Source organism: Pelophylax lessonae, assembly GCF_965119305.1.
Source record: "Pelophylax lessonae genome assembly, chromosome: 1".
Lineage (NCBI taxonomy): Eukaryota > Metazoa > Chordata > Amphibia > Anura > Ranidae > Pelophylax > Pelophylax lessonae.
Window position 1 is genome coordinate 1232077 of NC_138768.1, and position 26531 is coordinate 1258607.

A 26531-nucleotide genomic window follows, 5' to 3' on the forward strand; every position below is an offset into this window, starting at 1 on the left:
GAGACAAGCGCTTTCCCTGCCTGCACTCCCAGCCTTTCCCTGTCTGCACTCCCAGCCTTTCCCTGCCTGCACTCCCAGCCTTTCCCTGCTTGTACTCCCAGCCTTTCCCTGCCTGCACTCCCAGCCTTTCCCTGCTTGTACTCCCAGCCTTTCCCTGCCTGCACTCCCAGCCTTTCCCTGCCTGCACTCCCAGCCTTTCCCTGCCTGCACTCCCAGCCTTTCCCTGCCTGCACTCCCAGCCTTTCCCTGCTTGTACTCCCAGCCTTTCCCTGCCTGCACTCCCAGCCTTTCCCTGCCTGCACTCCCAGCCTTTCCCTGCTTGCACTCCCAGCCTTTCCCTGCCTGCACTCCCAGCCTTTCCCTGCCTGCACTTCCAGCCTATCCCTGCCTGGAACTCCCAGCCTGAAGCGACACCCTTAATTTCTTTGTATGGGGTCACAGCGAGTATAAATGTCTGGGGCATTGCATTTTATGCTCCTCGGGGGTGGGACTTTTAGTTTGAATTAATAAATTAACCTTTGACAGAATACCACTACCGCTACTGTGACTTCATTATGCAGCAAATGACCAGAGGAGGACTTACAGTTCCAGCGTACAAGTTTTTCAAGTTTGAGTCCTGTATGAAGGAACTGTAAGTCATGTGACATACCATACCAGACCATGTAAAAGAGGGTCTGAGTAACAACCTTGAAATGCTGGTGTTTCTACTGACATAGGAGGACTTCAGGAAACAGCCATCATGGAACTTCAGCTGGGTCTCCTATAGATCTACAGATCAAGCAGATAACTAGGCCCACCCGACTTTACCCATCATACCTGGTCATACTGGACACCCAAGATTTAAACCAGGACCACCTTACTGGTGGACATTTCTTTGTTCTTATTCTGTATATATGGGCTCTGCACAGTAGCACCTATCTAGTTGTGTATGCTGAGTGTATTTGATCTTCTATCTGGGTATAATTCTCGATATTTGTGATCCCCAACATGAATTGTCTATGGACGAGGAACAAGCAGGCGTACCCATTGGTGGTCATAGTAATTAATGGGTGATTGTGTTTCTTGCTAGGTTACTGATGGGACTGCACCTTAGCCCCCCCTCCCCCCGACAGAAGATCCAGAAGAACATTGCTGTCCCGTATTATGAGTTCCTCCAGCCCATTGCCCTCCTAGACGTCCACCTCTATTTCCTCTTCTTCTGAGAACTCATCAGCTGTGCGCTCCATGGAAGAACACCGAGGCGATTGGAGGTAAAGTCCTTGTGAAGTTGGGGAACACCCTCTTCCTATGGCTTCATCGTCCTCTTCCCCCACTTCAACCTCCGGCATGGTGACCAGTTTCTCCAGAGCATGTGGGGGAAGCTTCTTCAGGGACTCTACATCAGCCTTCATCTCCTCCAGGTCCCTCTTTAGCTTGGCCCGTCTGTTCTGAAACCAGGTGATCACCTGGGCATTGCTAAGTCCCAGCTGCTGGGCAATGTGGTCCCGGTCTGCAGGGGACAGGTATTTCTGGTAGAGAAAACGCTTCTCCAGTTCATAGATCTGATGGTTGGTGAAGGCTGTCCGGGATTTGCGTCTCTTCTTAGAAGTTGACCGGTGTCCAAACGAGCTGAGCGGGTCACGGCCTTTGAGTGTGAATGAAGGAGATAATGGTGACCATGATGATGATAATGGTGATGATGGTGATTGCGATGATGATGGCGACGATGATGGTAATGGTGATGATGATGGTGATTATGATGATGGCGATGATAATGGTAATGGTGATGATAATGGTAATGGTGATGATGACGGTGATGGTGATGGTAAAGGTGATGATGATAATGATGATGATGGTGATGATGATGGTGATGATGATGATGGTGATGATGATGATGATAATGATGGTGATGAGGATGGTGATGATGATGGTGATGGTGGCGATAGTGATGATGATGGTGATGGCGATAATGATGATAATATGATGGTGATGGTGATGATATAGGTAATGATGGTGATGGCGATAATGATGATGGTGATGATGATGATGATGGTGATGATGGTAATGATGATGGGGATGACAATGATGGTGATGATGATGATGGTGATGGTCATGATGGTGATGATGATGGTGATAATGATGGTGATGATGATAATGATGGTGATTGTAATGATGGTGATGATGATGATGGCGATGATGGTGATGATGGTGAAGGTGATGGTGATGGGGATGATGATGACGGTGATGGTGATGGGGATGATGATGACGGTGATGGTGATGATGGTGAAGGTGATGGCGATGATGATGGTGAAGGTGATGGTGATGATGGTGATGATGGCGATGGTGATGATAATGATGATGATGGCGATGGTGATGATAATGATAATGATGATGATGGTGATGATGATAGTGATGGTGATGATGATAGCGATGGTGATGGTGATGATAATGATAGTGATGATGGTAAAGGTGATGGTGATGATGATGGTAATGGTGATGATGATGATAGTGATGGCGATGGTGATGATGATGGTGGTGATGATGGCGATGATGGTGATGATGGTGAAGGTGATGATGATGATGATGATGGTGATGATGGTGATGATGACGGTAATGATGATGATGGTAAAGGTGATGGCGATGATGATGGTGATGATGATGATGATGGTGATGATGATGATAGTGATGGCGATGATGGTGATGATGATGATGATGATAGTGATGGCGATGATGGTGGCGATGATGGTGATGATGGTGATGGCGATGATGGTGATGGTGGTGATGGTGATCGTGATGATTGTGATGATGACGATAATGATAGTGATGATGGTAAAGGTGATGGCAATGGTGATGATGATGATGATGGTGATGATGAAGGTGATGATGGTGATGGTAATGATAGTGATGATGGCGATGATGGTGATGATAATGATAGTGATGATGATGATGATGGTGATGATGATGATGGTAATGATAGTGATGATGGCGATGATGGTGATGATGGTGATGATGGTGATGATAATGATAGTGATGATGGCGATGGCGATGATGGTGATGGCGATGATGGTGATGATAATGATAGTGATGATGGCGATGGTGATGATGATGATGGTAATGGTGATGATGGTGATGATAATGATAGTGATGATGGCGATGATGGTGATGATGGTGATGATGATGGTAATGGTGATGATGGTAATGATAATGATAGTGATGATGGTGATGATGGTGATGATGGCGATGATGGTGATGATAATGATAGTGATGATGGCGATGATGGTGATGATGGTGATGATGGTGATATAATCAGTAGATGAGGAAGAGAAAAAAAAGAGAACATTGTTTAGAAAAACCTAAATAACATTATTTCATAGAAAGAAAAATCAAATAATGTAATTGTAGCCAAAGTTATCAGCCACAAGTCAATGACCTAAATTGAAAAAGTCAACACAACATCCAAATCTCAGCTATCCTTCAGGAAATGAGAAGGTAACACACGTAACATCCACTGCATATGATAAATGGGATGCAATGCTTTCTATGTGTGGAATCCACGGATATAATATTACCATCAATTGGGGTCCTTCAGAGGGGCTCTTCCTTCTAGGGAACGATTCCTATATACTGTTGTATACTGCTAGCCAAATCATTTATAAAGTTTTCTCTTCTTTTGTTGCATGTTATATATTTCATGGATTGAAAAGAATCTGAACTTGTATCTAATATTCAACACCACCAGCCAAACGTGAAGAGCCAAACACTATCAGTAACAAAAGAAGAATAATATAAAATGCCATCAGCAATGGAGAGCCAATGGGACATCATAAACCCCATGGAAAGAGCCACAAAGACTTTTATCCATCAGGGGGAGGAGACACACAAATCATCATCAGTGACAGGGGAAAAGCCACTTTGAACTCCCACATTTTCCTCCCTCTATCGGAGATAGGGGCCATTAATGAGTGTCTTCCCTTGGCTGAACCTCATTCTATAAATACCCAAAAATTCCCTCCCCTCTATCGGAAGATTGGGGGCCATAAATGAGTGTCTTCCCTTGGATGATCCTCATTCTCTAAACACCCTAAATTTCCCTCCCCTCTATAAGAGATTGGGGCCAATAATGAGTGCCTTCCTTTAGCTGATCCCCATTTTCTAAACACCCCAAATTTTCCTCCCCTCTATAAAATATTGGGGCCAATTATGAGTGCCTTCCTTTTGCTGATCACCATTCTCTAAACACCCCAAATTTCCCTCCCCTCTATAGGAGATTGGGGCCAATAATGAGTGTCTTCCCTTGGATGATACCCATTTTCTAAACACCCCAAATTCCCTCCTCTCTATAGGAGATTGGGGCTATTAATGAGTGCCTTCCTTTGGCTGATCCCTATTTTCTAAACACCCCAAATTTCCCTCCCCTCTATAAGAGATTGGGGCCAATTATGAGTGCCTTCCTTTTGCTGATCCCCATTCTCTAAACACCCCAAATTTCCCTCCCCTCTAGAGGAGTTGGGGCCATTAATGAGCACCCTCTATTGGCTAATCCGCATTCCCTATACACCCCAAATTTTCCTACCCTCTATTAGAGATTGGGGCCAATAATGAGTGCCTTCCCTTGGATGATCCTCATTCTCTAAACACCCCAAATTTTCCTCCCCTCTATAGGTGTTTGGGGCCATTAATGAGCACCTTCCCTTGGCTGGTGCTCATTACACCTACGTATGTACAGCATGAGCAGAATGTTCTGGAATGAAAGATATATCTCTGTGTTTCGGAGGAATATAATGGCCTTCTATGAGGTTTCCATCTCTGGGTGATGCTGTGATGTCTCCTTCTCATATTGGTGTCATAGAAATTAGAACCGATGCCATATTTTGTCTTCATAATTAATCTCCGGAAGTTTCTATCATCCTGGACTTATGGAACATAAAATGTACTTATTATCTCCACTGAACTATTAATAAACTCCAGATTCTTCTACATCATGTCTCACAGCTTCTAATGTTCCAGATAATGTTCATGACACCCCCCCCCCATCCCATCCCCATGTTTTCTTCCCCTTCCAGGAATTTCTATTGCTCTTGGGGGGGATGGAGGGAGGGAGGGGGGATTTTATTCACCCCCTCGGATGAAAGGAACATTTATAACTCAATCCGCCCAAGCCACCCTTGCTATTCTGGTAGATGTGATGCCTCACACTTGTGCCCACAGATGGGCGGCTGGAGGGTGATGGGTCTGGGTTGGCATTGGGCATTTTCGGTGTAGACAGATGATACGTGATCTGTGACAAATCACCGAGTCTTCTCTGGATGTGGTAATTTTATAACGACACAGAAGACGTCTGAACCCATTGCTGGGGACAGCAGCTGTTACTCGCTGGTCACCTGACAGCGCCGTCGGCGTCTCTGGAGAATTTGGAATTACTCAGAACAGGCAAATGTGCGGGATGGGGGGGGGGAAGGGGGGGTTCTGATAAACTGCCTAACCTTAGGTAAAAACTGTAGAAGTGTAGAATAAAAGACAACGATGTCTGAGGCAGAGGGGAAAGTATAGAAATAAGAAAAGGAAGCCACTCAGGTGAGGCCGGTGCTGGTCAGATCCGTCATACAGAATTCGTACAAACAAAGAAGTTGGACCGCACTCGGAAGACGTGAAATCAAAGAAGTCTTTTATTCCTCATAACGAATCCATACAGACAGTGCATTGAGAGACATGACAGGTTGACGCGTTTCACCATATAGATAATCGCTTACTCATAACCACACAATTGTTGTCCGAGGCAGAGGGAGGGGGGGGGGCAAATTTCGACTAAGCACAGCAAGAAAGGAGACTGGGAAGGCCGGCTAGGGGGTAACCGGGGCAAAATGTTCTAGAAAAACTTCTGAAGCAGTCGTTTCATTGATTACTTCTTCTTCAAAGAGTGAAACCACAAAGCCCATTTGGGGCTCCTCCAGTTACTTCCACCTTTCACTGAGCAGCCATGGAGCATTTCCTAAGTCAAGGCCTCTTCTGCAAAGTCCACCATTAAAATTGGCATCCCTACGTCCACAACCCAGAAAATCTGCCAGCCTGGAAAGTACATGTGGACTCTGGGAGGCCAATTTTCATGTCCCTTGTTTGTTGGAGAGTGGCCGCATTCCATAGAAAGAGGCTAGGGAGGTGGAACATGGACCCCTATAGAAGGCCTTGGCCATGTGTGGTTGTTTGAGGAACAACATCTGGATTTTCATACCTATCACCATTTATAAAAACTGATCATTAACGCATCCATTGAGCTCCTGAGACATTCAGCTGGGGGGGGGGGGGGCTGCTCCCCCATTCCTGGCCTGCAAGTCTGGGAATTATGAAGTGGTGGAGCCACCCTTATTGTGAACTGGCAGCACAGTAGCTAAGCGGATAGCACTTTTCCCTTGCAGCACTGGGGTCGTCGGTTCAATCCTCAACCTCGGCACTACCTGCATGGAGTTTGTATGCTCTCTCTGTGCGGGTTTCCTCTGGGTTCTCCAGTTTCCTCCCATACTCAAAAGACATGCTAAAAACATACAAAAAAAAGTGTCCTCCTACTTTTCAGGAGGAAATATGAAAGACATGGAAAGTTTTTTTTTTTTTCTGTTTTATCTCCTCCAGTGTTTATGTCTTACTACTTCACACAGCAAGGAAGAGGGGGAGGGTATTGTATGTATCATGAATAATGATAATAATGATTATAATGATACAGCTCCACTTTCAGCCAGCAGACGGCAGCAGAGAGCCGTGTCATCTGTACAGTGCCGTCACGGGTTATTATAATTATCCGAGAATGATGCTCAGCATTCCAGTCTGTGGGAAATCTGTATTAAAATCGTTTTCTCAGTTTGTAGAACTTCTCGACTTAACCACTTGAGTACAAGACTGAACAGTATAGACCCCTTCATTACCACTCTACTTCTCAGTTTTCACTGCTGTGATAGCTTGACTGACAATTACTCATCAAACAGTGGACACAAATGAATGTTATATCGTGTTTTTAGACAGATGATGCTTTTTTGGTGGTGTTTAATAACCACCGACTTATTTTCAATTTTTTTTTACTTTATAATGGAAATAATACTGATATGTGCATACATTTACCTTTCATTTCTCCACCTTCAATCTGTGGTGAGGGAGCCAGAGTATGAGGAGCTGAAGGAAGAGGAGCCAGAGGAAGAGGAGCTGAAGGAAGAGAAGCCATAAGAACGGGAGCCGGACGAAGAGGAGCTGAATGAGGAAGAAGAGCTGGAGTAAGAGGAGCTGGAGGAAGGGGAGACCAAAGAAAGAGAAGCTGGAGGAAAGGAAGCTGAAGGAAGTTGAGCCAGAGAAAGAGGAGCTGGAGGAAGGGGAATTGGAGGAAGAGGAGTCAGAGGAAGGAAAGCTGAAAGAAAAGGTAGCCAGAGGAAGGGGAGCCACAGGAAGAGAATCCAAAGGAAGAGGGGTGGGAGAAAAAAGAGACAGAGGAAGAGGAGCCAGAGTAAGAGGAGCTGAATGAAGAGGAGACAGAGGAAGAGGAGCCAGAGGAAGAGGAACTAGAGGAAGAGGAGCAGGAGGAAAAGGAGCCAAAGGAAGAGGAGCTGAAGGAAGAGAAGCTGAAGAAAGAGGAGCCAGAGAAAAAGGAGCTAAAGGAAGAGGTGCCGAAGGAAGAGGAGCTGAAGGAAGAAAAGCTGGAGGAAGAGGAGCAAGAGGAAGAGCAGCCAGAGGAAGAGCATCCACAGAAAAAGGAGCCAGACGAACAGGAGCCTGAAGAAGGAGGAAGAGGAGCTGGGGGAGGAAGAGGAACCAAAGCAAGAGGACATGAAAAAAGAGGAGCCAGAAGACGAGAAGCCAGAGCAGGAGTAGCCAGAGAAAGAGGAGCCAGAGTAGGAGGAGTTGAAGCAAGAGGAGTCGGTGGAGGATAAGACGGAGGAAGAGGAGCAGGAGGAAGAGAAGCTGAAGAAAGAGAAGTCAGAGGAGGAAGGGTCAGAGGAAGAGGAGCTGGGGGAAGAAGAGCTGAAGAAAGAGGATCTGAAGGAAGTGGTGCCAGAAGAAGAGGAGCCAGAGGAACAAGAGCTGGAAGAGGAGCCAGAGCAAGAGGAGCTGAAGGAAAATAAGCCGCAGCAAGAGGAGCTAGAGCAAGAGGAGCCAGAGCAAGAGAAGCCAGAGCAAGAGGAGCTGGAGGATGAGGAGCCAGAGTAAGAGGAGCTGAAGTAAGAGAAGCAGAGTAAGAGGAGCTAAAGAAAAAGGAGCTGGAAGAGGAGGAGCTGAAGGAAGAAAAGCCAAAGGAAGAGGAGCTGAATGAGGAAGAAGAGCTGGAGTAAGAGGAGCTGGAGGAAGGGGAGACCAAAGAAAGAGAAGCTGGAGGAAAGGAAGCTGAAGGAAGTTGAGCCAGAGAAAGAGGAGCTGGAGGAAGGGGAATTGGAGGAAGAGGAGTCAGAGGAAGGAAAGATGAAAGAAAAGGGAGCCACAGGAAGGGGAGCCACAGGAAGAGAATCCAGAGGAAGAGGAGAGGGAGAAAAAGGAGACAGAGGAAGAGGAGCCAGAGTAAGAGGAGCTGAATGAAGAGGAGACAGAGGAAGAGGAACTAGAGGAAGAGGAGCAGGAGGAAAAGGAGCCAAAGGAAGAGGAGCTGAAGGAAGAGAAGCTGAAGAAAGAGGAGCCAGAGGATGAGGAGCAGGAGGAAAAGGAGCCAAAGGAAGAGGAGCTGAAGGAAGAGAAGCTGAAGAAAGAGGAGCCAGAGAAAAAGGAGCTAAAGGAAGAGGTGCCGAAGGAAGAGGAGCTGAAGGAAGAAAAGCTGGAGGAAGAGGAGCAAGAGGAAGAGCAGCCAGAGGAAGAGCAGCCAGAGGAAGAGCATCCACAGAAAAAGGAGCCAGACGAACAGGAGCCTGAAGAAGGAGGAAGAGGAGCTGGGGGAGGAAGAGGAACCAAAGCAAGAGGACTTTATAAAAGAGGAGCCAGAAGACGAGAAGCCAGAGCAGGAGTAGCCAGAGAAAGAGGAGCCAGAGTAGGAGGAGTTGAAGCAAGAGGAGTCGGTGGAGGAAAAGACGGAGGAAGAGGAGCAGGAGGAAGAGAAGCTGAAGAAAGAGAAGTCAGAGGAGGAAGGGTCAGAGGAAGAGGAGCTGGGGGAAGAAGAGCTGAAGAAAGAGGAGCCAGAGCAAAAGGATCCGTAGGAAGAGGAGCTGGGGGAGGAAGAGGAGCTGAAGGAAGAGGAGCCAGAGCAAAAGAATCCGGAGGAAGAGGAGCTGGAGGAGGAAGAGGAGCTGAAGAAACAGGATCTGAAGGAAGTGGTGCCAGAAGAAGAGGAGCCAGAGGAACAAGAGCTGGAAGAGGAGCCAGAGAAAGAGGAGCTGAAGGAAAATAAGCCGCAGCAAGAGGAGCTAGAGCAAGAGGAGCCAGAGCAAGAGGAGCCAGAGCAAGAGGAGCTGGAGGATGAGGAGCCAGAGTAAGAGGAGCTGAAGTAAGAGAAGCAGAGTAAGAGGAGCTAAAGAAAAAGGAGCTGGAAGAGGAGGAGCTGAAGGAAGAAAAGCCAAAGGAAGAGGAGCTGAAGGAAGAGGAGCTAGGGGAGGAGGAGCCAGAGGAGGAAGGGTCAGAGGAAGAGGAGCTGGAGGGAGAAGAGGAGTAAGAGCATGACTTGGTGAAGGAAGAGCAGCCAGAGGAAGAAGAGCCAGAGGAAGAAGAGTCAGAACAAGAGAAGCCAGAGTAAGAGGAGCTGAAGGAAGAGGAGCCAAAAGGAAGAAGAGCCAGAGGAAGAGGAGCTGGAAGAGAAGCCAGGGCGAGAGGAGCTGAAGGAAAAGAACCTGGAGCAAGAGGAGCCGGAGCAAGAGAAGCCAGAGCATGAGGAGCCAGAGGAAGAGGAGCTAGAGTAAGAGAAGCTAAAATGGAGCTGGAAGAAGAGGAGCTGAAGGAAGAGAAGCCAAAAGGAAGATGAGCTGGAGGAAGAGGAGTGAGAGGAAGAGGGGCTGGAGGAAGAGGAGCCAGAGGAAGAGGAGCCAGAGGAAGAGGAGCTGGAGGAAGAAGAAGAACCAAAGCAAGAGGACATGAAGGAAGAGGAGCCAGAGGAAGAGAAACCAGGTCAGGAGTAGCTGGAGGAAGAAGAGCCAGAGCAGGAGGAGCTGAAGAAAGAGAAGCAGAGTAAGAGGAGCTAAAGAAAAAAGGAGCTGGAGGAATAGGAGCTAAAGGAAGAGAAGCCTTAGGAATAGAAGCCTGAGAAGGAGGAGCTGGAGGAACAGGAGTTGGAGGAGGAAGAGGAACCAAAACAAGAGGACATGAAGGAAGATGAGCCAGAAGAAGAGAAGCCAGAGCAGGAGTATCCTGGGAAGAGGAGCCAGAGTAGGAGCTGAAGGAAGAGGATTCAGTGGAAAAAAAGCCGGAGGAAGAGAAGCTGGAGAAAGAGAAGCTGAAGGAAGAGAAGCCAGAAGAGAAAGGGTCAGAGGAAGAGGGGCTGGGAATAGAGGAGATGAAGGAAGAGGAGCCAGAGCAAAAGGAGCCAGAGGAAGAGGAGCTGGAGGAGGAGGAGGAGCTGAAGAAAGAGGATCTAAAGGAAGTGGAGCCAGAAGAAGAGGAGATTGAGGAGGAAGAGCAGCAAAAGCAAGAGGTGGTGAAGGAAGGGCAGCCAGAGGAAGAGGAGCCAGAGGAACAGGAGCCAGAACAAGAGAAGAGGAGCCGGAGGAAGAGGAGCCAGAGGAAGAGGAGCCAGAGGAAGAGGAGCCAGAGGAAGAGGAGCTGGAAGAGGAGCCAGAGTAGGAGGAGCTGAAGGAAGAGGAGCCGGAGGAAGAGGAGCCAGAAGAGGAAGGGTTAGAGGAAGAGAAGCTGGGGGAAGAGGAGTTGAAGAAAGAGGAGCCAGAGCAAGAGGAGCCAGAGGAAGAGGAACTGGGGGAAGAGGAGCTGAAGAAAGAGGAGCCAGAGGAAGAGGAGCCAAAGGAAGAGGAGCCAGAGCAAGAGAAGCTGAAGGAAAAGAAGATAGAGCAAAAGGAGCCAGAGGAAGAGAAGCAGAGTAAGAGGAGCTAAAGAAAAAGGAGATAGAGGAAGAGGAGCTGAAGGAAGAGAATCCATAGGAAGAGGAGCTGGAGGAAGAGGAGATGAAGAAAGAGGAGCCAGAGGAAGAGGAGCCAGAGGAAGAGGTGCTGGGGGAAGAGGAGCTGAAGAAATAGGAGCCGGAGGAAGAGGAGCCAAAAGAAGAGGAGCCAGAGGAAGAGGAGCCAGAGGAAGAGGAGCTGGAAGAGGAGCCAGAGTAAGAGGACCTAAAAAAAAGGAGCTAGAGGTAGAGGCGCTGAAGGAAGAGAAGCCATAGGAAGAGGAGTGGGAGGAAGAGGAGATGAAAAAAGAGGAAGCAGAGGAAGAGGAGCTGGAAGAGGAGCCAGAGAAAGAGGAGCTGGAAGAGGAGCAAGAGAAGCTGAAAGAAAAGAAGCCGGAGCAAGAGGAGCCAGAGTAAGAGGAGCTGAAGAACGAGAAGCAGAGTAGGAGGAGCTAAAGAAAAATGAGCTGGAGGAAGAGGAGCTGAAGGAAGAGAAGCCATAGGAAGAGGAGCTGCAGGAAGAGGAGCCAGAGAAAGAGGAGCCAGAGTAGGAGGAGCTGGAGGAGGAAAAAGAGCTGGAGGAATAGGAACTGAAAGAAGGTGAGACCAAAGAAAGAGAAGCTGGAGGAAAGAGAAGCTGGAGGAAAGGGAGCTGAAGGAAGAGGAGCTAAATGAAGGGGAGTTGGAGAAAGAGGAGACATAAGAAAGAAAAAGGAGTAATAGGAAGGGGAGCTGGAGGAAGCCAATGGAAGGGGGGGGGGGGCAGACAAAGAGATGCCAGAGGTAGAGAAGTCTGAAGGAAGAGAAGCCAAAGGAAGAGGAGCTGGAGGAATTGGAGCTGGAGGAATAGGAGCTGGAGGAAGAGGAGCCAGAGGATTAGGGGTCAGAAGAAGAGGAGCTAGGGGAGGAACATGAGCTGAAGGAAGAGGATCTGAAAGAAGTGGAACCAGAAGAAGAAGAACTGGAGGAGGAAGAGGAGCAAGAGCGAGAGGTGGTGAAGAAAGAGCAGCCAGAGGAAGAGGAGCCAGAGCAAGAGGAGCCGGAGGAAGAAGAGCCAAAGTAAGAGGAGCTGAAGGAAGAGAAGCAGAGTAAGAGAGCTAAAGTAGCTGGAGGAAGAGGAGCTGAAGGAAAAGAAGCCAAAAGTAAGAGGAGCTGGAGGAAGAGGAGCCAGAGAAAGAGGACCTGGAGGAAGAGGAGCCAGAGGAAGAGGAGATGGAGGAAGAGGAGCTGGAGGAGGAAGAAGAACCAAAGCAAGAGGACATGAAGGAAGAGAAGCCAGAGGAAGAGAAACCAGAACAGGAGTAGCCGGAGGAAGAGGAGCCAGAGCAGGAGGAGCTGAAGGAAGAGACGCAGAGTAAGAGGAATTAAAGAAAAAGGATCTGGACAAATAGGGGCTGAAGGAAGAGAAGCCATAGGAAGAGAAGCCGGAGGAGGATGAGCTGGAGGAAGAGGAGCCAGATAAAGGGGAGCCTGAGGAAGAGGAATCAGAGGAAGAGGAGCCTGAGGAAGAAGAGCTGGAGGATGAAGAGGAACCAAAACAAGAGGACATGAAGGAAAAGAAGCCAGGGCAGGAGTAACCGGAGGAAGAGGATCCAGAGTAGGAGGAGCTGAAGGAATAGGAGCCAGAGGAAGAGGAGCCAGAAGAGGAAGGGTCAGAGGAAGAGAAGCTAGGGGAAGAGGAGATGAAGAAAGAGGAGCCGGAGGAAGAGGAACTGGGGGAAGAGGAGCTGAAGAAAGAGGAGCCGGAGGAAGAGGAACCAAAGGAAGAAGAGCCAGAAGAGGAGCCAGAGCAAGAGAAGCTGAAGGAAAAGAAGATAGAGCAAGAGGAGCTGAAGGAAGAGAAGCAGAGTAAGAGGAGCTAAAGAAAAAGGAGATAGAGGAAGAGGAGCTGAAGGAAGAGAATCCATAGGAAGAGGATCTGGAGGAAGAGGAGCGGGAGGAAGAGGAGATGAAGAAAGAGGAGCCAGAGGAAGAGGTGCTGGGGGAAGAGGAGCTGAAGAAAGAGGAGCCGGAGGAAGAGGAGCCAGAGGAAGAGGAGCCAGAGGAAGAGGAGCTGGAAGAGGAGCCAGAGTAGGAGGAGCTGAAGGAAGAGGAGCCGGAGGAAGAGGAGCCAGAAGAGGAAGGGTTAGAGGAAGAGAAGCTGGGGGAAGAGGAATTGAAGAAAGAGGAGCCAGAGCAAGAGGAGCCGGAGGAAGAGGAACTGGGGGAAGAGGAGCTGAAGAAAGAGGAGCCGGAGGAAGAGGAGCCCAAGGAAGAGTAGCCGGAAGAGGAGCCAGAGCAAGAGAAGCTGAAGGAAAAGGAGATAGAGGAAGAGGAGCTGAAGGAAGAGGAGATGAAGAAAGAGGAGCCAGAGGAAGAGGAGCCAGAGGAAGAGGTGCTGGGGGAAGAGGAGCTGAAGAAATAGGAGCCGGAGGAAGAGGAGCCAGAGGAAGAGGAGCCAGAGGAAGAGGAGCTGGAAGAGGAGCCAGAGTAAGAGGAGCTAAAAAAAAGGAGCTAGAGGTAGAGGAGCTGAAGGAAGAGAAGCCATAGGAAGAGGAGCTGGAGGAAGAGGAGATGAAGAAAGAGGAGGCAGAGGAAGAGGAGCCAGAGGAAGAGGTGCTGGGGGAAGAGGAGCGCCAGAGGAAGAGGAGCCAGAGGAAGAGGAGCCAGAGGAAGAGGAGCTGGAAGAGGAGCCAGAGTAAGAGGAGCTAAAAAAAAGGAGCTAGAGGTAGAGGAGCTGAAGGAAGAGAAGCCATAGGAAGAGGAGTGGGAGGAAGAGGAGATGAAAAAAGAGGAAGCAGAGGAAGAGGAGCTGGAAGAGGAGCCAGAGAAAGAGGAGCTGGAAGAGGAGCAAGAGAAGCTGAAGGAAAAGAAGCCGGAGCAAGAGGAGCCAGAGTAAGAGGAGCTGAAGAAAGAGAAGCAGAGTAGGAGGAGCTAAAGAAAAATGAGCTGGAGGAAGAGGAGCTGAAGAAAGAGAAGCCATAGGAAGAGGAGCCAGAGTAGGAGGAGCTGGAGGAGGAAAAAGAGCTGGAGGAATAGGAACTGAAAGAAGGTGAGACCAAAGAAAGAGAAGCTGGAGGAAAGAGAAGCTGGAGGAAAGAGAAGCTGGAGGAAAGGGAGCTGAAGGAAGAGGAGCTAAATGAAGGGGAGTTGGAGAAAGAGGAGACATAGGAAAGAAAAAGGAGTAAGAGGAAGGGGAGCTGGAGGAAGCCAATGGAAGGGGGGGCAGAGAAAGAGGTGCCAGAGGTAGAGAAGTCTGAAGGAAGAGTTAAGGAAAGGAAGCTAGAGGAGGAGTAGCCACAGAAAAGGCAAATTTACTTTTCCGATACTGCCCCATGTCTGGGGAGGCATCACCAATCCCAAGTCTGGGGAGGCATCGCCAATCCCATGTCTGGGGGGGGTCATCACTGATTCCATGTCTGGAAGGAGTCACCACCAATTTCATATCATATGGGGGGGGGGGTCACCACCAATTTCATATAGGGGGGTCATCACCAATTTCATATGGGGGGGGTCATCGCCAATCCCATGTCTGGGGGGCCATCACCAATTTCATGTTCGGGGTCTCATGGGTATTTCTGTGGCAGTAAACTGTGACAACAGTAATTACTTTCCATAATCTGAGGGCCGTATCCCAGCATGGAAATCACGGCTGAATTGCATCCCGTGGTGGCATTGATGATGAGCGCCTCACAGTGTGCATTAGAAGCTACAGCAAGTCACACAGAACCTGTCTCATTTCCTGGCTGGAGGACATCCAGCATCATCTATCTCTTTCTTACCAGTCATACTGTCCCTAGCTCGCCCCTTTCATTCATTGGATTTTAGTTCTGTCAATCATAGAGGCTCAGCACCACATGTGGGCGTTACCTACTGAGGTCTAGGAACGCCCACTCCTCCAGACTGACACCCACCCCTCAAGGCATTTTGATATGTGCATAACTCCTCCCACTGCTTGCATCAGGACTGAGGGCTGTTGTGAGGAGTGCTGAGGCAGGGTGCTGTGATGTTTTCAGGAACCTATGTACAGCACCCTGCCGGCTCCTCCCACCAGCCATGATCTGCCTGCATTGCATAGAGAAGCACAGAGACCCAGTGATAAGTTATGTAATGAAAATGGAAAGGTTTTATCTAATAATGTGATTATCATGATTATGGGAGGGAGGGGGGAACAAGGGAAGCCTGAATTCGAGCAGTATAAAAATTAATCTGCATATGGGAAGGCTTCTTCACAGTAAGAGCGGTGATAATGTGTAGTAGACTCCCGCAGAAAACTACTCTCGTTATTATTATTATATTATTATTATTATTATATTATTATTATTATTATTATTATACAGGTTTATAATTCAGAGATCTCCCTCATATTTCTTCCCCTGCTGCACTTTCTCTATGGGTGAATAGGAACTCCCCTGGTGGAATGTTCTTCTCTCAGAATGAAATGTTGGGGAAAGTTACATTTGGTTGGAGAAAGGCAACAATGAAACCGTTCCCCGCAAATTACTAATCTTACCCCAATTATTTGTTATGTTTACGGGAATGTCGGGACGCTCGCAAAGGGAATTTTTTACAAGCAGACCCCGGGGGGCGCTCTGCAGATATAAGATGTGATCTATCCGGGGTGGTGAAATCCTACAAACTAACTTCTTCCTCTGCCGACAGTGAGAACAAAAACTGAAACAAAGCTCCAAAATATACAAAAATACAAACCGAACTTCAACAGGAAGAAATCATAATATTATTACTAAGAAAATAAATATTACTAATAATAATAAGAAGAAGAAGAACAACAACAACAGCAACAAGAATATCACTACATGGAAGAAGAAAATTGCTACTAAGAAGAAGAATTACAACTAATAAAATAAATATTACTACTAAGACAAGGAACAACAAGAATATTACTACCAAGAAGAAGAATATTACTAATAGTAATAATAATAATAATAATAATAATAATAATAATAATAATAATAATAATAATAATAATAATAATAAGATAAAGAAGAATCAGAATATTACTACTAAGATGAGGAACAACAAGAATATTACTATTAAGAAAAATAATATTACTAATAATTATACTAATAAATAATAAGATAAAGAAGAACAGGAATATTAATACTAAGAAGAAGAATATTAATAATAATAATAATAATAATAATAATAATAATAATAATAATAATAATAATAAGAACAACAGCAACAAGAATATTACTACAAGGAAGAAGAAGAATAACAACTAAGGAAATAAATATTACTACTAAGACAAGGAACAACAAGAATATTACTACCAAGAAGGAGAATATTACTACTACTACTACTAATTATAATAATGATAATAATAAGATAAAGAAGAATCAGAAAATTACTACTAAGATGAGGAACAACAAGAATATTACTACTAAAAAAAAAAAGAATTGCTACTAAGAAGAAGAAGAATATTACTAATAATTATACTAATAAATAATAAAATAAAAATGAACAGGAATTTTAATACTAAGAAGAAGAATATTAATAATATTAATAATAATAATAATAATAATAACAAGAAGAAGAAGAAGAACAACAACAACAGCAACAAGAATATTACTACAAGGAAGAAGAATATTACTACTTAGAAGAAGAAGAATAACAACTAAGAAAATAAATATTACTACTAAGACAAGGAACAACAAGAATATTACTATTAAGAAGAAGAATATTACTACTACTAATAATAATAATAACAACAACAATATTACTACTAAGAAGAAGAATATTGCTACTAAGAAGAATAATATTACTAATAACAATAATAAGAAGAATAACAAGAATATTGCTACTACTAAGAACGATAATAGAAAAAACACAACAACCAAAACAATACTGCTACTACTACTAAAATGAATAATAACAAATAAAATAACAAGAACAACAAAAAACTACTACTAATAACAATAAAAATAAATAATAACAGCAGCAACAACAGCAATACTACTACAAGTACTAATAATAATAATAGTAATAAAATATACATTATAATCATTATCATAATAACCATAAGATCACTAGTACCACTAATAATAAAAAATATCGACAAGCACAACAATAATTATGCTACTACTACTAATAAAAATAAAAATAAATATTATCATCAATATCATCCTAACCATAACATCACCAGTACCACTAATAATATAAACAACAACAACAAGCACAATAATAATATTACCACTACTGTAAATGATAATGATAATAATAATGATAATATCAGAAACAAAAATTACTACTACTACTAAAAATAATCATAATAAATAATAACAACAACAACAATACGAAAACTAATCAATAATAATAATCATAGTAATATAAACAACACCAACACCAATAATATTACCACTACTTTTAATAATAATGATATATTAAAAAGAAAATAATAATAACAACAAAAATTACTGCTACCAAAAATAAACAACAGCAACAACAACATTAATATTACTACTAGTAGTAATAATAATAGTAATAATATTTATAAATATAAACATTATACTCATCATCACAATTATAACCATAACATCACCAATATCACTAATCATAAAAATAACAACAAGCACAACAATAATGCTGCTACTATTAATAATATTGATAATAATAACAAGTACTATTACTAAAACTAGTAATAATACATTATAATAACAACAACAATAATATTACTACTGAAAATCAAAAACCAAAAATTATGAAAATAAACATTATCTAACGAGCAGGGCCCTTGGATTCCTAAAAATTATTTGAATATTCGTACTCATCTTATGTTGTTTTTTCTCCTTTTTCTCCACTTCAGTGTTCTTACCATAAAATTTGTGTGTAACAAAATTCTATCTTTCTGTGTGCGTAAAATAATACCCCTGAGGAAGCGGCTACTGGCCGTGAAACATGTCGGGTTGAAGGTGTGGATATCTCCACATTTCCGCACAAACATCAATATTCTGCGGTATAGGATAATCCTTACACGGCTTACCCTTATGTAGAAATTGTTGTACACTTTATGGTATTTAAAATGCATATAAGAACATGGTCTAAAATGATAAATGTTTTTATTTGATGTTTGTATATCTGTTTAAATACAGTATGCTAACTTTTAATGATTTGTTTTTCTTTAATAAAATAAATATTTTTGAGTAATACTTCAATTGTACTATTATCTCTGCCTTACCAGCACCCTTACTGCAAAGTCCCCCCTTTTTTGAGCCCTATTTCCCTCTTATTTTCATATTCAACTGGGACGTGGTGCTACAACTATTCATATAGTATACGAGTCTGTCTCCCTTTGCTTATGTACTGTAACTGTATTGTCTTCCCTCAAATTGTAAAGCGCTGCGCAAACTGTTGGCGCTATATAAATCCTGTATAATAATAATAATTATCATCATCATCATAACATCACTAATACCACTAATAATAACAATAATATTATTATTACTACTTCTTCTACTTATAATAATAATAATAATAATATAATAATAATAATAATAATAATATAATAATATTAATAATAATAATATTTATATTGATAACAATAACAAGGATATTATTACTACTAAAAAGAAATATTAATAATAAGAACCAGAATAATATTTCTACGAGTATATTATACTACTATTAATCTTCATCATTATAATTACATCACCAATATTACTAACAATAACAACAATGAAATAATTTTTTTTCGCCTTCCTCTGGATCAACTTCGGGTATAGGATTGTGTATATGGGATTGTATGGTTGGGGAGGGTATATAATTGTGTATATGGGTTGTATGTTTGGGGTGGGTATAGGATTGTGTATATGGGATTGTATGTTTGGGGTGGGTATAGGATTGTGTATATGGGATTGTATGGTTGGGGAGGGTATAGGATTGTGTATATGGAATTGTATGGTTGGGGTGGGTATAGGATTGTGTATATGGGATTGTATGGTTGGGGTGGGTATATAATTGTGTATATGGGATTGTATGGTTGGGGTGGGTATAGGATTGTGTATATGGGATTGTATGGTTGGGGTGGGTATAGGATTGTGTATATGGGATTGTATGGTTGGGGAGGGTATAGGATTGTGTATATGTGATTGTATGGTTGGGGAGGGTATAGGATTGTGTATATGGGATTGTATGGTTGGGGAGGGTATAGGATTGTGTATATGGGATTGTATGGTTGGGGAGGGTATAGGATTGTGTATATGGGATTGTATGGTTGGGGTGGGTATAGGATTGTGTATATGGGATTGTATGGTTGGGGAGGGTATATAATTGTGTATATGGGATTGTATGGTTGGGGTGGGTATAGGATTGTGTATATGGGTTGTATGTTTGGGGTGGGTATAGGATTGTGTATATGGGATTGTATGGTTGGGGAGGGTATAGGATTGTGTATATGGAATTGTATGGTTGGGGTGGGTATAGGATTGTGTATATGGGATTGTATGGTTGGGGTGGGTATATAATTGTGTATATGGGATTGTATGGTTGGGGTGGGTATAGGATTGTGTATATGGGATTGTATGGTTGGGGAGGGTATAGGATTGTGTATATGGGTTGTATGTTTGGGGTGGGTATAGGATTGTGTATATGGGATTGTATGGTTGGGGAGGGTATAGGATTGTGTATATGGGATTGTATGGTTGGGGTGGGTATATAATTGTGTATATGGGATTGTATGGTTGGGGTGGGTATAGGATTGTGTATATGGGATTGTATGGTTGGGGTGGGTATAGGATTGTGTATATGGGATTGTATGGTTGGGGTGGGTATATAATTGTGTATATGGGATTGTATGGTTGGGGTGGGTATAGGATTGTGTATATGGGATTGTATGGTTGGGGTGGGTATAGGATTGTGTATATGGGATTGTATGGTTGGGGAGGGTATAGGATTGTGTATATGGGATTGTATGGTTGGGGAGGGTATAGGATTGTGTATATGGGATTGTATGGTTGGGGAGGGTATAGGATTGTGTATATGGGATTGTATGGTTGGGGTGGGTATAGGATTGTGTATATGGGATTGTATCGTTGGGGAGGGTATAGGATGGTGTATATGGGATTGTATGGTTGGGGAGGGTATAGGATTGTGTACATGGGATTGTATGGTTGGGGAGGGTATAGGATGGTGTATATGGATTGTATGGTTGGGGAAGGGTATAGGATTGTGTATATGGGATTGTATGGTTGGGGAGGGTATAGGATTGTGTATATGGGATTGTATGGTTGGGGTGGGTATAGGATTGTGTATACGGGATTGTATCGTTGGGGAGGGTATAGGATTGTGTATATAGGATTGTATGGTTGGGGTGGGTATAGGATTGTGTATATGGGATTGTATCGTTGGGGAGGGTATAGGATGGTGTATATGGGATTGTATGGTTGGGGAGGGTATAGGATTGTGTATATGGAATTGTATGGTTGGGGAGGGTATAGGAATGTGTATATGGAATTGTATGGTTGGGGAGGGTATAGGATTGTGTATATGGGATTGTATGGTTGGGGTGGGTATAGGATTGTGTATATAGGATTGTATGGTTGGGGAGGGTATAGGATTGTGTATATGGGATTGTATGGTTGGGGAAGGGTATAGGATATGGGATTGTATGGTTGGGGAAGGGTATAGGATTGTGTATATGGGATTGTATGGGTTGGGTTTTCAATACTGTTTTTTTTTTTTTTTTGGTTGAACCGGATGGACTTTCTTCAACCTGACTAACAATGTAACGATGTAATTACTACTTCTATTACTACTAATAATAATATTTATATTTATAATAATAACTATGATATTGATAGTATTAAAAATAAATATTAATAATAAATAAGAGTATAAAAATAGGAAAATGCAACAAATAAAGAAAATACGGGGGGGGGGGGTGTTTTGGGGGGATTATTTCGATGGTTAATTTCAGGGGGGGGTTTTTGGGCATCCTTTCGTGGGGTATTTTTCGGGGGATGCTTTGGGGGGAAATTTTGGGAGATGTTTTGGGGGGAAGTTTTCGGGGGATATTTTCGGGGGGGGGGAAGTTTTCGGGGAAGTATTGGGGGGAAGTTTTCGGGGGATGTATTAGGGGGAAGTTTTCAGGGGAAGTTTTGGGGGGAAGTTTTGGGGGATGTTTTGGGTGGAAGTTTTCAGGGGTATATTGGGGGGAATTTTTTGGGAATGTTTTGGTAGGAAAATTTCAGGGGATGTTTTGGGTGGAAGTTTTCGGGGGATGTATTGGGGAAGTTTTTAGGAATGTTTTGGGGGGAAGTTTTCAGGGGATGTTTTGGGGGAAAGTTTTCGGGCGATGTACTGGGGGGAAGTTTTTGGGCGATGTTTTGGGGGGAAGTTTTCGGGGGATGTTTTCGGGGGATGTTTTCGGGCGATGTACTGGGGGGAAGTTTTCGGGGGATGTATTGGGGGGAAGTTTTCGGGTGATGTATTGGGGGAAGTTTTTAGGAATGTTTTGGGGGGAAGTTTTCAGGGGATGTTTTGGGGGGAAATTTTTGGGCGACGTTTTGGGGGGAAGTTTTCAGGGGATGTTTTGGAGGGAAGTTTTCAGGGATGTATTGGGGGAAGTTTTCGGGGGATGTACTGGGGGGGGGACGTTTTCGGGGGATGTATTGGGGGGAAGTTTTTGGGGATGTTTTGGGGGGAAGTTTTCGGGGGATGTATTGGGGGGAAGTTTTTGGGCGAAGTATTGGGGGGCAGTTTTTGGGAATGTTTGGAGGGAAGTTTTCGGGGGATGTACTGCGGGGAAGTTTTCAGGCGATGTATTGGGGGGAAGTTTTCGGGGGATGTTTTGGGGGGAAGTTTTCGGGGGATGTATTGGGGGGAAGTTTTCGGGGGATGTTTTGGGGGGAAGTTTTTGGGGGATGTTTTGGAAGGAAGTTTTCGGGGGATGTATTGGGGGGAAGTTTTCGGGCGAAGTATTGGGGGGCAGTTTTTGGGAATGTTTGGAGGGAAGTTTTCGGAGTGTGTACTGCGGGGAAGTTTTCAGGCGATGTATTGGGGGGAAGTTTTCGGGGGATGTTTTGGGGGGAAGTTTTCGGGGGATGTATTGGGGGGAAGTTTTCGGGGGATGTTTTGGGGGGAAGTTTTTGGGGGATGTTTTGGAAGGAAGTTTTCGGGTGATGTATTGGGGGGAAGTTTTCGGGGGATGTACTGGGGGGAAGTTTTCGGGGGATGTATTGGGGGAAGTTTTTGGGGGATGTATTGGGGGTAAGTTTTCGGGGGATGTATTGGGGGACAGTTCTTGGCAGGGTGTAGGCTGATATCCCATCTTTCTGATGAGTGAAATGTGTTGGTGATACAATGGAGTGAGGAGTCCTATCATACATTTGGGAGGGGGGAGGGGGGGGTTACTGACTTGCTGTTTTCGTGTAGCTCAGTAGTCAGCATGCTGGATGATTTGGATGACATTTCACAATAAACAAGTTCTTCATGTGAATAATTATAATAATAATAATAATGGGGGATAATGTCCAGATCATTCATAGCATGCAGAGATACCGCTGAGATCACCACATATCTCTTCTATGATGTCATACAATTAATTGAATGGGGGGAGGGGGGGGGAAGAAGACACAACACAGAATTGGCTCTTCAGATCGGGAATAATACGGAAATTGGGGATCTATAATACATCAATGACTGAGAACCCGGAGTATATTGGAGGAATATAAAATGATAACTGAATCTGACACCAATCAGATGCACATTATGGGTGGAGCCAATGCCATGAGGGTGTGTCTAAAATACAAATAATAATAGTGAAATCATCATCAGAAAAAAAAAAATTGTATCAATGACACATTTCCTCCAATGAGGAGAATTTTAGATACAATTACAGATAATAATAAAGTGTTATTATCCACCATGGAGATACGCACTGGTGGTCAACATGGTGATAATACACTGGGGGGGGGGGGGTCACCATGGAGATAACAAATTGGGGGTCACCATAGAGATAATACACTGGGGGTCACCATAGAGATAATACGCCGGGGGGTCACCATGGAGATAACACACTGGGGGTCACCATAGAGATAATACGCCGGGGGGGGGGGGTCACCATGGAGATAACACACTGGGGGTCAGCATAGAGATAATACACTGGGTGTTACCATGGAGATAACACACTGAGGGGTCACCATGGTGATAATACACTGGGGGTCACTATGAAGATAACACACTGGGGGGTCACCATGGAGATAACACACTAAGGGGTACAATGGAGATAACACACTGAAGGATCACCATGGAGATAACACACTGGGGGTCACTATGAAGATAATACACTGGGTGTTACCATGGAGATAACACACTGAGGGGTCACTAAGGAGATAACACACTGAAGGATCACCATAGAGATAACACACTGGGGACCTCCATGGAGATAACACACTGGGGGGGGCCACCATAGAGATAATACACTGGGGGTCAAAATGAAAATAACTTATTGGGGATCACCATGGAGATACGCACTGGGGGTCACCATGAAGAAAACACACTGGTGAGTCACCATGAAGATAACACACTGGGGGTCACCATAGAAATAACACATGGGGGTCACCATGGAGATACGCACTTGTGGTCACCATGGAGATAACACACTGGGGGCCACAATAGAGATAACACACTGGGGTCTCCATGAAAATAACACACAAAGGGTCACCAAGGAGATAAAACACTTGGGGTCACCATGGAGATAAAATACTGGGGTCACCATAGACATAACACACTGGGGGGCCACCATGGAGATAACACAAAGGGGGTCACCGTGAAGATAACACACTGGGGGAGGGGTCACCATGGAGATAACACACTGGGGGGGGGGGGTCACAATGGAGATAACAAAACTGGGGGGGGGGGTCAACATGGAGGGAACACACTGATGGTTACCATGGAGATAACACACTGGGGGTCACCATAGAAATAATACACTGAGGGGTCACCATGGAGATAACACTGGGGACCTCCATGGAGATAACACACTGGGGGGGCACCATAGAGATAAAACACTGGGGGTTAACATGAAGAGAACATACTGGGGATCACCATGGAGATACACACCGGGGGTCACCATGGAGAAAACACACTGGTGAGTCACCATGAAGATAACACACTGGGGGTCACCATAGAAATAACACATGGGGGTCACCATGGAGATACGTACTGGTGGTCACCATGGAGATAACACACTGGGGGGCCACCATGGAGATAACACACTGGGGGTCACCATAGAGATAATACACTGGGTGTTACCATGGAGATAACACACTAAGGGGTCACCATGGAGATAACACACTGGGGTTCACTATGAAGATAACAAACTGGGGGGGTCACCATGGAGAAAACACACTGGGGGGGTCACCATGGAGAAAACACACTAAGGGGTACAATGGAGATAACACACTGAAGGATCACCATGGAGATAACACACTGGGGACCTCCATGGAGATAACACACTGGGGGGCCACCATAGAGATAATACACTGGGGGTCAAAATGAAGAGAACTTATTGGGGATCACCATGGAGATACGCACTGGGGGTCATCATGGAGAAAACACACTGGTGAGTCACCATGAAGATAACACACTGGGGGTCACCATAGAAATAACACATGGGGGTCACCATGGAGATACGCACTTGTGGTCACCATGGAGATAACACACTGGGGGCCACCATAGAGATAACACACTGGGGTCTCCATGAAAATAACACACAAAGGGTCACCAAGGAGATAACACACTGGGGTCACCATAGACATAACACACTGGGGGGCCACCATGGAGATAACACAAAGGGGGTCACCGTGAAGATAACACACTGGGGGAGGGGTCACCATGGAGATAACACACTGGGGGGGGGGGTCACAATGGAGATAACAAAACTGGGGGGGGGGTCACAATGGAGATAACAAAACTGGGGGGGGTCAACATGGAGGGAACACACTGATGGTTACCATGGAGATAACACACTGGGGGTCACCATAGAAATAATACACTGAGGGGCCACCATGGAGATAACACTGGGGACCTCCATGGAGATAACACACTGGGGGGCCACCATAGAGATAAAACACTGGGGGTTAACATGAAGAGAACATACTGGGGATCACCATGGAGATACACACCGGGGGTCACCATGGAGAAAACACACTGGTGAGTCACCATGAAGATAACACACTGGGGGTCACCATAGAAATAACACATGGGGGTCACCATGGAGATACGTACTGGTGGTCACCATGGAGATAACACACTGGGGGGCCACCATGGAGATAACACACTGGGGGTCACCATAGAGATAATACACTGGGTGTTACCATGGAGATAACACACTAAGGGGTCACCATGGAAATAACACACTGGGGTTCACTATGAAGATAACAAACTGGGGGGGTCACCATGGAGAAAACACACTGGGGGGTCACCATGGAGAAAACACACTAAGGGGTACAATGGAGATAACACACTGAAGGATCACCATGGAGATAACACACTGGGGACCTCCATGGAGATAACACACTGGGGGGCCACCATAGAGATAATACACTGGGGGTCAAAATGAAGAGAACTTATTGGGGATCACCATGGAGATACGCACTGGGGGTCATCATGGAGAAAACACACTGGTGAGTCACCATGAAGATAACACACTGGGGGTCACCATAGAAATAACACATGGGGGTCACCATGGAGATACGCACTTGTGGTCACCATGGAGATAACACACTGGGGGCCACCATAGAGATAACACACTGGGGTCTCCATGAAAATAACACACAAAGGGTCACCAAGGAGATAACACACTGGGGTCACCATAGACATAACACACTGGGGGGCCACCATGGAGATAACACAAAGGGGGTCACCGTGAAGATAACACACTGGGGGAGGGGTCACCATGGAGATAACACACTGGGGGGGGGGGTCACAATGGAGATAACAAAACTGGGGGGGGGGTCACAATGGAGATAACAAAACTGGGGGGGGTCAACATGGAGGGAACACACTGATGGTTACCATGGAGATAACACACTGGGGGTCACCATAGAAATAATACACTGAGGGGCCACCATGGAGATAACACTGGGGACCTCCATGGAGATAACACACTGGGGGGCCACCATAGAGATAAAACACTGGGGGTTAACATGAAGAGAACATACTGGGGATCACCATGGAGATACACACCGGGGGTCACCATGGAGAAAACACACTGGTGAGTCACCATGAAGATAACACACTGGGGGTCACCATAGAAATAACACATGGGGGTCACCATGGAGATACGTACTGGTGGTCACCATGGAGATAACACACTGGGGGGCCACCATGGAGATAACACACTGGGGGTCACCATAGAGATAATACACTGGGTGTTACCATGGAGATAACACACTAAGGGGTCACCATGGAAATAACACACTGGGGTTCACTATGAAGATAACAAACTGGGGGGGTCACCATGGAGAAAACACACTGGGGGGTCACCATGGAGAAAACACACTAAGGGGTACAATGGAGATAACACACTGAAGGATCACCATGGAGATAACAC

At 45.0% G+C, this 26531-nt stretch overlaps 1 protein-coding gene across 1 annotated transcript in view; it reads right to left on the reverse strand.

Annotated features, from left to right (window-relative positions):
• Positions 1 to 746: 746 nt before the first annotated feature.
• LBX2 (ladybird homeobox 2) overlaps positions 747 to 26531 on the reverse strand; it is a gene marked incomplete at its 5' end in the record, with an annotated part of 45756 nt that continues 19971 nt past the window's right edge. Inside the window, one exon of the mRNA XM_082242661.1 lies at positions 747 to 1624. Within this exon, the coding sequence (XP_082098787.1) occupies positions 1170 to 1624 (455 nt within the window). The 3' untranslated portion in view covers positions 747 to 1169. The remainder of the gene's footprint in view (positions 1625 to 26531) is intronic.